The sequence below is a fragment of the Acanthisitta chloris genome, unplaced genomic scaffold (genome assembly GCF_000695815.1).
Source record: "Acanthisitta chloris isolate BGI_N310 unplaced genomic scaffold, ASM69581v1 scaffold9578, whole genome shotgun sequence".
Classification (NCBI taxonomy): Eukaryota; Metazoa; Chordata; class Aves; order Passeriformes; family Acanthisittidae; genus Acanthisitta; species Acanthisitta chloris.
The window spans coordinates 31,721-43,141 of record NW_008688662.1 but is presented as its reverse complement, the minus strand read 5'-3'; the positions used below and the strand labels follow the sequence as shown (position 1 = coordinate 43,141).

Genomic DNA, 11,421 nt, shown 5'->3' with positions numbered 1-11,421 from the left:
GTGCGTTGGCCAAGGGTCTGAGAGCGTCTCAGAGTCTGGAGGAGGTGTCCGGCTGAGTTCTGGCGTCTCCAGCACATCCTTCAAAACACTGGAGTCCTCCCAGCTGTACCCGCGTGCCCTAGGTTCGCAGTCTCACCTGTAGAGCTGAGCAGGTGCAGCGGCTCTAACGGAGAACTGGTCGGTTCAGGCTTCCAGAGCTGCTCCAGCTGTGACCTGTGCGGCCAGCAGTGCTACAGGATAGTCCCCAGGAGAGCAGTGACAGTCAGCAGTGGGTTTACACGCGATAGACTTGTCTGCTAACTAGGAATCCAAATTCTGCTAAGGACTCAATGAAGCTTTTTGCAGTTTTGTTTCTTGCAGAATGAGACAAGTCATTTTTTTATGCCATTAGCAGCACCTTACTTTGTTAATTTCTTCTGATCCTGTTTGTAGATAGGCCTGACATTTAAAGGACAGGGAAAAGGTAAAAGTTCAGTTCATCTTCTCTCTTGACCAAGTGAAATCACTCTGTATAGTTTTAGTTTTGCTGTGGTTACGTAAAACACTGTGAGGTTTCCTGTGTGATTTTCTGTTCTGGGTAGTTTCATTGTGGTCTTTGTTTTGTCTTTTTTTATTTTATTTATTTCCATGGTGCTTTTCAAGATGCTCCATTTGATCAAAGATGTCATAACTTTTTGTAGTTTATTCCTGTGTTTGTGGATTTGCTTTCTCTGAGCTATTGCTAGTGGTCCCAATACAAATTTGTACAACACAGTTTTTATCCAGTCAGAGATAACCTTTAATGTGGCTATAAACACTAATTACTTTTACCAAAGGTTTAGAGGTTTGTCTTTTTAGACAAGTGAAAGAATTACTGCTCCCTTCTTTCCTGCAGGTTGTGCCCATAATTTTGTAAGGCCCAGGAGGTTTGTTAGGTTCATCTCCTGCCTGTGCAGTTTTTTTCTTTGTCAGGCAAGAGCATGTATTTATGGGTTTTTAGTCTCCCTGGTGTCTCAGTCAAGATAAAATTTCACAAAAAAAAAAGTGGAATAATTTTATTGGGGATAAAAAGTTTTGCTGAATTTATATATTTTGCTGAAAAGTGTTAACCAGAGCTGTGTAGTTGTTGGTGGAGAGACATTAAACAGCAGTGAGTTCCATGTTAGGTAGTAAAGAGGAGTGAAACCCTGTGGCCTCTTATTAAACAAGAGTGGAGATTCTCCTGTGAATGGTTTGTAAACAGCTATGGCCCCATTCACACAGAAAATCATGTGTTCTTTTTGTACTTTCACATATACGTGAAAAGCAGGTTGGAAAGCCCAGTTCCTTCCCATGTGTTGTTCTTTGTATTGTATCACATGTTGGTTTTTTTTTTTCCTCCCCGCCCTTTGCTTTTGTCTGAAGTTTCTAATACACTTCCTTGTCTGAGATACAGTGTAGACTCTTGGCTGGACAGTTCCAGTCCAAAAAGCAGTTGCAAATGCAAAGTAGAAAATGCCACTTTCAAACAAGTGGTCTAAGACAAGTCACTCTCCATCTCTGCTTTCGAGTAAAATTTGGTCCCAGGGAGAAGGAAAGTGCCTCCATTCTCTCAGTTGTGTTGGTCAAGGCTTTGTATAATTATGGAATAAATGTGAATTTTGTGGCAAAGCTCTTGCATTTAGAATAAAAGGCAGCAGAAAGCATAATGTGGGAGGGCCATAAGGAGTCATTCCGGACCAGTGGCTGTGGAAAGAAGGATGAAGATGCTGGAAGGCCTTGATTTTGGTTTGTCTTCAGGGTTTGGGTGCAGAGAGGAATCTGAGAGGTCATTGCAGATGAGGTTTGGCCTCTGGCAGCGGTTGGTATGCAGACAGGACTTTAACCTGGAATAAAGAAGTACAGTTGCTTAGTAAAATAGAAAGGATTTTGGAAAGATATGCACTGCAGAAAGCTGTGGGCACCGCCAGATGTTTTTGCGGCTTGAGAGCAGTCCAAGAGTCATCGGGTGTGTCCTGAGGAATGTGAGGCAGAGAGAGCCTTGCTGTGAGCAGGTGAGGTCAGGGTGAGGTGGTCTAGGGCGGAAAGACAACAGCAAAGTTAGCAGCAACAACAGCAAACAAACCTCCGATTCAGCCTTTTGATTCTTCTGCTGGACTGAAACGAGGGGATCCCGTGTGCTGAAAATTGTGTATTATCTGAAAGTAGCTGAGTGATGTAAGTAGCAAGAATTGTTTGTTAGGCCAGAGGCTGAACTTTACTTGGACCACGTGACTCTGTTGTGAAAGTCAAAGATGGGTTACAGCGAAACTTGGAGCTAACAATCTGAACATTACCAGTAGTTAGAATAGACCAAGTTAGCAGCTTAAATATTACTTAAAAATTAGTAGCTGGAGTGGACAGACTATAAATTGTGATGCACAAGGAGTTAACAACCACATTGCAACACAAGTGACCTCTTGGGTGTGACGATGACCACACAGCAACCACTGGTTGACAAAACAGTGAGCAGTGAAGAGTGAAGAGATCCCAGACATGCAAATCTCTATTTGTCTGTTGCATGAGGGATGGGGAGTTCAGATTGAAGGGTGTAATTGCCTGGGGATTTCTTTGTCCCCCTTGTGAGGCACCAGCTTGAGCTACCAGATATCATATGTGGGAGAATTTCTGATTGCTAATGGACATGTGAGCAATCCAGCCTTGCTAGCAGGGCCTGAGCAAGCTGCAGGCTAAGTTGGTCAAGGTCGCAGCTGCGGTTGGAATGAGAAAGAAGGTAGCAAGATAAACAACTCCTGGGTGATGGATGCAGCAGTTGAAGTTGGTTAGGGGTGGAGAATAATGATTAAGAATTTCTATGATTGATATGATAATAACCAATTATATTGTGTGTAAGGCAGAGTAATAATAGTAGTTAGCCAATAATAAGTAGATGCTTATAATAGGTGTGTATGAAAGAATCACTTTTGTAAATAATAAGACATTCACCAGATAATAATGGTCATAGCCTTTTTGTACATGAACTCCCACAATCATAGATGACCTGTGCCACTAAACCTATCTGATGGAGTCCAGAGCTTGGTGTCAAAAATTTCTTCAACACTGTTGCTGCAGCATGTGGGAAGAACATGCATATTTTGGCCTATGTTAAATTGAGCTGGAACAGGTTGGAGGCAGGTGGTCTTCGTCAAGTAGCTTTTCTGCTCACTTTGTTAAACCAAAAAGACAGTTTTATGCACTCACACATTTTGATTACAGGTGGGTTTTCCAGGAGTTACAGTATTCTCACATATCACTGCCTGCCAGTAGCCTGGTTAAACAAGCCTCAGTGCATTATAAACAGCTTTTTGTATTTATGTAGGTGCTAAAAATGCAAAAGCCATGTGCAAAAATGTGGAAGTGGAAGTAACCAGCTTAAAGGAAAGTTCACATTTAAATCCAAATTTGGTTTGTACAATTGAGCAGTGAGTTCTTTTGGCCTGAATTTGAAAAATGTTTACTGAGTCTGTGGGGACAGAGTCATGTATGGATGCCTGAATATGTTGGGTTAGAATCTGGAATAAATAAGTTTTGTGTTGGTGATCACTATTGCACAGACAGTAATGATAAAGATTTGTTTTGGAAGACACAGGAAGATTACAAAATGTGGAAGAAGGTCTTAACCAATTTGTTTTGTTCTTGCTTTCTCACACTAATATTTTGTTGGAATTTGGAGACACTTCCAAACAGGGGTATGTATAGCCTTGGAGTCATTAGTAAGCTTCCTTGCTGTGTGGGAGAAGATGAAGATAGCAGGTTCATAGATTCTCTTGTCTTGTGTTCAAATTGTATGTTACTCAGACAATCTGCCCTTTCCTATAAGTGAAATTCTCTAATGCAGAAGTGTGTTAGAGGTGGTAGAACTCAGTGGTTAGATTTGACTGAAACTAGTACATTGAAGAGTGTTGGGGCACTGAGGGTATGGCCAGCCCAGGTGTTTACCCCTGTAAACCTTAAAAAAAATACAGTAGCAGTTACCAGCTCAAAATGATGGTGGTGGGGAGGTTATTAAATGCCATCACATAAGAAGCTGGTGAGGTCTTACCTAGAACACTGAATTCAGTCAGTCCCATTCAGGAAAACCTAGTTTAAGCTGGAAGGGTGGCTAATACTTACTAGGATGATAGAGGAAACAGTTTGAGCAAGGAAACTGACAGGTTGGCTCCGTTAGCCAAGCGGAGTGAAGGCTGGAAGGTGAAGAGGATGATGATTCTTTGTCTGATTTACCAGAAATAGCTGCTGGCATTAAAACAAATGTAGAAATAAATGACAACATTTCATTTTTAGCAATATTCCCTCTATGGGTGTTTAGGTATTGTTCTTTCAAAAAAGTGAAGTTTTGTTTCCTTTTCAGAAACAAGACCATAACAGACTTCTTCAAGCCAACTTTAAGCCAAGGTAAACGTGTTTTTTAATGGAAGATATTTACATTATTTTAATTGGGTCAGTTGTACAGAAGTCCAATCTTATTTCAGATTGGAACTGCAACATAACGAGTGTAGCTTACCAAATGTGTGAAAAGGCACACATTTAAATGTTTTTCAGATAATGTAACTCAAAATGTTCATTTCCTGTTAAAATTAGTTTCGTTCAATAGTGATGGAGTTATTATTTCAAGTTACTGTCTCATGCTTAGGCATGACTGTATATCAACTGCAGCTGTGTCATAGACCATGTGAATCTTTGGTATGAAATAAGTCACATAGCAATAGTGAAACCAAATGATTAAGTACATTAATTTTGGATTATGTGTGAGAAAGATGATAAAATCTCAAGTAATACAGTACAGTGAGGTTTGTTGGTTTATTTTGGTTTTTTCCGGTATTGTGTTTGTGATTAATTTGTCTTGTGTTTCTCTTAGACATTGGCCATAAAGACAGAATTGTGCTGTGCTCACCTGAGAGGGCAAGTGTAAAAGATGCAGGAATGGGACTGTCAGTTTTACATGCTGAAGGCTTTGAAAGGAAAATATCTTCTCCTAAGAAGGTAAGAAGAAGAAAGATGCCAGACCAAACACCAAACAAATGTTCTGTGGTAGATGCCTTTCAGGAAATAATTGAGGAAAAGGACAGGGCAGACATTTTAGAGAATGGCAGAGTGTGCAAGGCACTGAGTTCTTTGTACCCAGAAGTTGTGATTCAGAAACTTCTTGTTACCAGAGAGTCTCAGAACTATTTCTTGGCCAAACAGAATAAGACTGTCAATTCAGAACGAGGAAGAAATGAGAAGTGTCTGGGTGTAAGAAGAGCACTATTGTCTTATGGAAATAGTTTGAAACAGGAAAATGTCTGTATGGATCTAGCAGCCCCTAGCTCAGACTCTGACAAATGGGTTTCACCCTCGGAAGCTGATGCTCCAGCAGCAGCCTGTGCTAGAAACATTGGCACGGTGAGCAGCACATCTCCATGCCAAAGCCCAGGTCTCCCCATGAAACTGCCCTGTTCCCCGGTGGACTCTGAGTGTAGGTTGTCACTGGAAGGTCTCTGCAGAGAAAGGGACCAGAAGAAACACAAGTTGAAACAATCTAAGCTACACCCTGTAAAGTCATTCTCAGGAAAAAGTGTACTGCTCCAGGTGTGTTTAAAGGGGCCAGTGAAGGTAGAAGTCACTGACCCATTGTGCATGTGAATTTTAAAATTTAAAAAAAAAAATTGTTCTTTTTAAAAGATTTTTTGGTGTAGAATCAGATTCTTCTGCTGCCTTTTGCAGATATAACAAAAGTTAATATTCTTTTGTAAGTTTTAGGCCATGCTTGGGTAAGCTGGTTCTTAATTATTCTACAATAAATGAAAAATCATGGTTTAAAACCAGGAAAGGTGTTCTGGGTTAGACACAAGCATGGAAATGCAGTAGGAATTGTTACTTTAAATTGTATTTTGTAGGGGGGGGAAAAAAAGCCTCTATCTTAAATGCATTATGACCTTGTATTTTCTTACAATGAAGCTTAGGGAACAAACTGGCAAATTTCTGCTATTTAGGAGTTGCAGGTAATAGCAGTTCAGATTTATGCACTTAAGCCAAAGTATTTAGCTAGAGATGGCAGTGTTCCTGTTAAGAATGTAGTATTTCATTACAGGTTGGATTGCATTCACTTTTTAAATCTGAAGAAAAGATTTATAGTTTGGATTGTGGAGAGTTGTTTTTTTCTTGAGATCTTTGCAGCTGTGTTTTAAGTTTGTCTTGAAATGAGGTCTATTAACATATTTCTGGGGCTGTGTGGAACTAAATCTCTGCTGGATTCAGCACTTGGCTCAAGAGGTCAACAACATGGTTTTAAAAAGCATACAATTAACTTTATTTTTTCTTCTGTCTCTATGTTTAGGAAAAAGGACGTCCTTTTAGAAAAATATCACGTTTTGGTTCAAGGGAGATTGCCTCAGGTACAAGAAGTGCTGTTAATTAATTAAACAATTGGATTCATCACTTTGTCTTTTTAATGACTTTTTTTCTTGAACTTATGGTCTTCTGTTTTCTCTCACTAAAAAAAGAAATTATTGCTGTATAGTCAATGTTAGTTTTAATATATGGGAAGTTTGAAGAGGTTTAAAAGTAATTTGTGATTTCAGCATAAACCAGATTGTTTGTAGCTTAATTGGAAGTGGTGGTATTTCTTTGTCTTAAAACCTTAATCCCAGGTTATTTTTTTTTCCTCTTGCATTTTGGATAATCCACGTTTGCTGTGGTGGTTAGTAGATTTTGCCTTTCAGCTTAATCCAAAAAGACTGTTCCTGTTAACCAAACCACTAATGTTTGGCTGGTATTCTTGTTGCTTTTGTCCCTGTGAACCACATAATTTTATTCTATGCCAGGTAGAACTGAATCCAGAAAGTTCACATGAGTAGAACCTTGAGCTAGGTCGGTAGGATGATAAAATTTAAAAAAATGAGCTGTCCATGGCTGTGGAAACCCATCAGACTCTTTGCTGCTGTGCATCACTTTCCACCTGCGCTAGCACTGGGACTTGGCCACCAGTGCCAAAATTGAGTTGAGAAGTTCAACCACATCAGCTCCATGAAGTAGTTACCATGAAGTGTCCAGGTGCTGGTGCCAGCTCAAGGTAGAAAGCAGAAAAGCTTGGTGAGGAAGGTGAACTCTGATGCCATAGAACCATAGTCTGAAAATGGATTTCTTCATATTCTGAATGCTTTTTTGTATGACCGCTGTTAAAATTTGTGAAGTATTTCCAAAATGCCTTTCATACTGGTTATTATTTATACCAATATGTAATTACAGGACCTTACTTTCAGTCACACATCTTAACTGGCCTATTGTCTGTTTCCAAAGACTGACTGATTCTAGTGTGTAGGAAAAGTTTTCTACTGTGGCTACTGAGCTGCTTCAAAAATAAATGGATTTAAGTTCATTCCAAGTTATTTGCAATAATAACAGTATAGTATCTAAGTTGAATCTTAATTGTGGTCCTCTGTGTCCAAGCAGAATGGAAATATTGTAGTTTCTGATAAAAAATCCAGTCCTAATTGACTTGAAAACTGAAGGTAGTTTTATAAAGGGTAAGCTGTTACGGGTTTGATTTTTCAATTTTATGGTTTTTTTATTATTAAACATGACAACAGTGTTTTAGTTTTTCTCAAACACTTCACAGATGACCCATCTCAACCAAAGCGAAAGCAGGTCTCAAAACATGAGGCTTCTCCCCGTGCATGTAGAACATCATCTGAGGTGGCATCCAGTATGCCCAAATCTGTTCCTGCCCTCTGCCTCACAGCTAAGGTGTCTTCTGGGCGATCCAGGCAAAGAGACTCTGCGAGGAAAAGAAAACACAGTGACATGAGTGTGGATGCAGGTTGTGCAAATCAATCTGAAGTATCAGGTTTGAACGACCCTGCTTTTAGATCATCTTCAAAATGCAAAAACAGGTCTAACTTTGTAAAAAATATCCTTTTAAAGTCTACTCATGGTGGTGTTCTGCAGCTAATGGAGGCTGGTGCCCGATCCAGACATGACTCTACTTCAGAGGAATACCTCAGCTTGAGTGATGAAAAGGAGAAAAATACATGCTCACCTGTAGGTTTGTCATCTTCATATTCTGCACACAGTCCTCCTGAAAATGACCACATTTCTGTTGTGGATACCAAAGAGAATCAATTGCAGCTGGCAAACTCACACTTTTTCTTGGAAAAGTCCCTTCCTTGTTCTCAGGAAAAAATCACTGTGTTGCCTTCTCTCCACTGCTTAACACAAACAAAAGGTGTGAAATCTCTCCAGACTGCTGGATTATCTCAGGTATTGGATGTTAAAAAAGAGCAAGATGGGAAAAGACCAGAAAGATATGAACACAAGAAGGCATACACTGTTCAATCTAGCAACAGTTTTTCAAGAACAAAACACAAGACTTCAGAAAATGCTTCTGATTCTTACACAGTGGAAGTCTCTGGGAAATTTACACTCTCACAAGAGGCTGGTAAAAGTGTTCCCCCTCCATTGTTTTCGAAAGAATGGTTTAAGGACAGCAGCCATATGTCCTCACAACCCTCAGGAGAGTTAAAAGTTGCAAGCACTGGTACAAACAAGTCCAGGCTGAATAGAAAATCACAAAGCTGCTTTGATAGTGAGGTTGAGGCTTTGGACTACATTCTAAATGATGATGATGATGGTCTAGATGATGATGAAGAAGAAGAAGAAGAAGAATTCGTGCCACTGCAAGAAATTCTCTGTTCAAATCCCAAGCCAGAGACAAGAGCCCTGGAAGAGTCTTTCAATAGTTTTTCTCTGGACACTGAGACTCCATTGCTGAATCTTCGTGTAAGTTGCTAAACATCAAAAAACCCCATTGCATCAGCTTTGTTACGTTATATTTCTATATGATTTTCCTCCTTATTCATAATGCATGAAAATGCAGTATTATTTGCCTGGAAAACTGGTTACTTGGCTTAAGGGTCCTGTGTTGTACAGTGCAATGTAGTTGGAGCAGGGCTGTGCGTGTCACTGTGCTTGTCCTTGGAATGGCTGTAAGGTGGTTTGTGCAGCTGGACTGCCTTAGTTGTGTGCCTTCTGGTGGCTTTTAAGAGTTCTGGTTTTGCTTTTTCCTCCCTAAAGGAAAAGGTAGGAATTGGCATGTAGAAGATGCTTGTGGTCTAATGCTTCTGTTTTCCCAATCAGCTCAGATTTCTGAGTTGAAATTAACAGGAGAAAATTGATGTTGACATTGAGAGATCTGTGTGTTAGACTCCAGTCACACATGCTTGACACAGGCTGTGATTGTCAGACATTTGTGTATGAGTTCTTGTTCTGCAAGTGTGATGTTTTCTTTGGTTGTATTTCATGAAATTGGAAGTATTTCAGACAGGACTTCAAAAAGTTGAATGACTTTTGCTCGCAAGGGATAGGTGAAGTGTTGGAGTCTCAGCGTACAGGATATTATGGTGATGAATTGTTCTGTGTTTTTAAGAGTTAGCTAATTTGTTCAGTAACAGCTTGTCAAATAAGTAGTGATTTTGAAGTTTTATTGTAAAATAATGTTTTAATTAGGAAAGTCCTTCAGTAGGTCTGGGTGTGTCATTGCTGAGAGTTGGTACAGGTTTGAAATGGCTGCATTGAAACGAGATTTTGTACTGAGTCTGGCTGGGTTGGAGTTAATTATTTTTGTAACAGCTATATGGTGCTGTGTGCTTCAGACAAAAACAGTGTTAATAGGAGGCCAGTCTTACACCTCTTGCTGAGCAGTACTTGCATAGCATCAAGGCTTTCTCATCTTCCCATGCTGCCCCCACAGAGTGGACAAAAAGCTGGGAGGGAACAGGGGACAGCAGGTCCCAGGTGGCCAAAGGGATATATATATTCCATGCTGCATAGTGTCATGCTCAGCAATCAAAACCAAGCAGGGGGAGTTGGTCTGGTATGTAACCATTACTTGCAGTCTAGCTGGGCATTCTTCTGCTTGTGAGATGTGCTGAGTGACTGCCTTTGAATCACATTTTCTTTTCCCACTTATCCTGTTTTCCTTATTAAACTGTCATTATCTCGACCCATGAGTTCTCTTGCTGCTGCTGCACTTACTGCCCTGCACCACCGTGTGGGGAAATGACAAGCTGTGTGGTGCTCAGCTGCTGTCTGGGGTCAGGCCACCACTAGTTTCTACAGTGGAAAACAAGCAGCAGAATGCCTCTATAAATACTCCTCTGCTCCTCCTCTCCTCATGTGTTTTTCACTCTCTGAAATGGTTTATTTGTTGGCTGAGTTACTATCTCCATGGGCAGATGTTGAACAGCCATAATTATTTTATCTGTCCTTACAATGCATTATGCAAGAGCTTTATAGATCAGACTTCTGTGGTTAATTACATGCTCTACAATCTTAACCAACGTGTCTATGTAATTATTGGTTAAGCCTGATAAACACATGCAGCCTAGGTCAACTGTCTGTGGGACATGGATGTGACCACAACATTGGGCCTGGCCAGTTTCTATATAATTAATGGCCAAGTAAGACAAAGCAGTTAAGAACTGTCCCAAAATTTTCATGACCATGGTTTTTGCATATGCTCCCCCTCTTCTCTTGTAAGAAGGAACATCTGTGCACATTGGAATAAAGTTTTGATCCCTCAGTTGTTCAACAGTAATTTTGGACATATTAAGCAGATACAAAGTTGAGAGGTCTTCAGCTTTCCCACAAGATTTCCCACGTTAAGATGCACTGCTTGTTAGAGTTGAAAGGTACCTCTGAATATCAGGGTGGTGTCAGAAGGGCTGTGCTTGTCCCAAGAATGGAATTGTGGCTGTAAAAGATTTCAAATCTGTTGTCTGCTACAAGCTGAACAGAACACTGACTACTGTAAACCAAACCACTAGCAAAATTAGTTCAAACTATGTGTGTTGTTTTGTTTGGTTTATTATAAATTCTATGTATTAGCTTCTTAATTAGGATTTGTATTAGGATTTTTATGGGAAGCTTTGTTTTGTTGGATGGTTTTAGAGGAGATTTAGCAAACACTGGTACTTTGCCCTCTAGGGACCCTGAAAGTAAGAAAAAGATACTGCATAATTTTTGGAGTTATGTTCTCTCACACATGGGAATGGAGATTCCCAGGTCTCAGTGGAAGATAATAAAGTTGTGAGTGAAAAGGCTTCTGATTATAATAATTGTGAAGGTTAGCTGGAGGTCAGCCCCAGAGAAGTAGAGACTTGCTTTGCTGTTCAGATCCATTGTGAAGCACAGTTATTTCTAAATTAGTCACTGAGAGAGGTTTGAGCATTATATAAAATTGTCAAGGGACTGAGAAACTTACTGTTATTCATCCTTTTTTTCAGGATTGTCTTTGGGTTTTTAATGTAAAATATCATTGTATATGTATTATGTAATATATAATATTACATATATATCTTGCATATTAAATATCATTATATATGTCAGCTGGGGCCAACACTGTTGAACATCTTTGTCGGTGACATGGACAGTGGATTGAGTGCA

At 39.9% G+C, this 11,421-nt stretch overlaps 1 protein-coding gene across 1 annotated transcript in view; it reads left to right on the top strand.

Moving 5' to 3' along the window:
• Positions 1-3,316: 3,316 nt before the first annotated feature.
• Positions 3,317-11,421, top strand: part of FAM178B (family with sequence similarity 178, member B) — a gene marked incomplete at both ends in the record, with an annotated part of 20,127 nt that continues 12,022 nt past the window's right edge. Inside the window, 3 exons of the mRNA XM_009081116.1 lie at positions 3,317-3,419; positions 4,349-4,392; positions 4,856-4,980. Coding sequence (XP_009079364.1) covers positions 3,317-3,419; positions 4,349-4,392; positions 4,856-4,980 — 272 coding nt within the window. The remainder of the gene's footprint in view (positions 3,420-4,348; positions 4,393-4,855; positions 4,981-11,421) is intronic.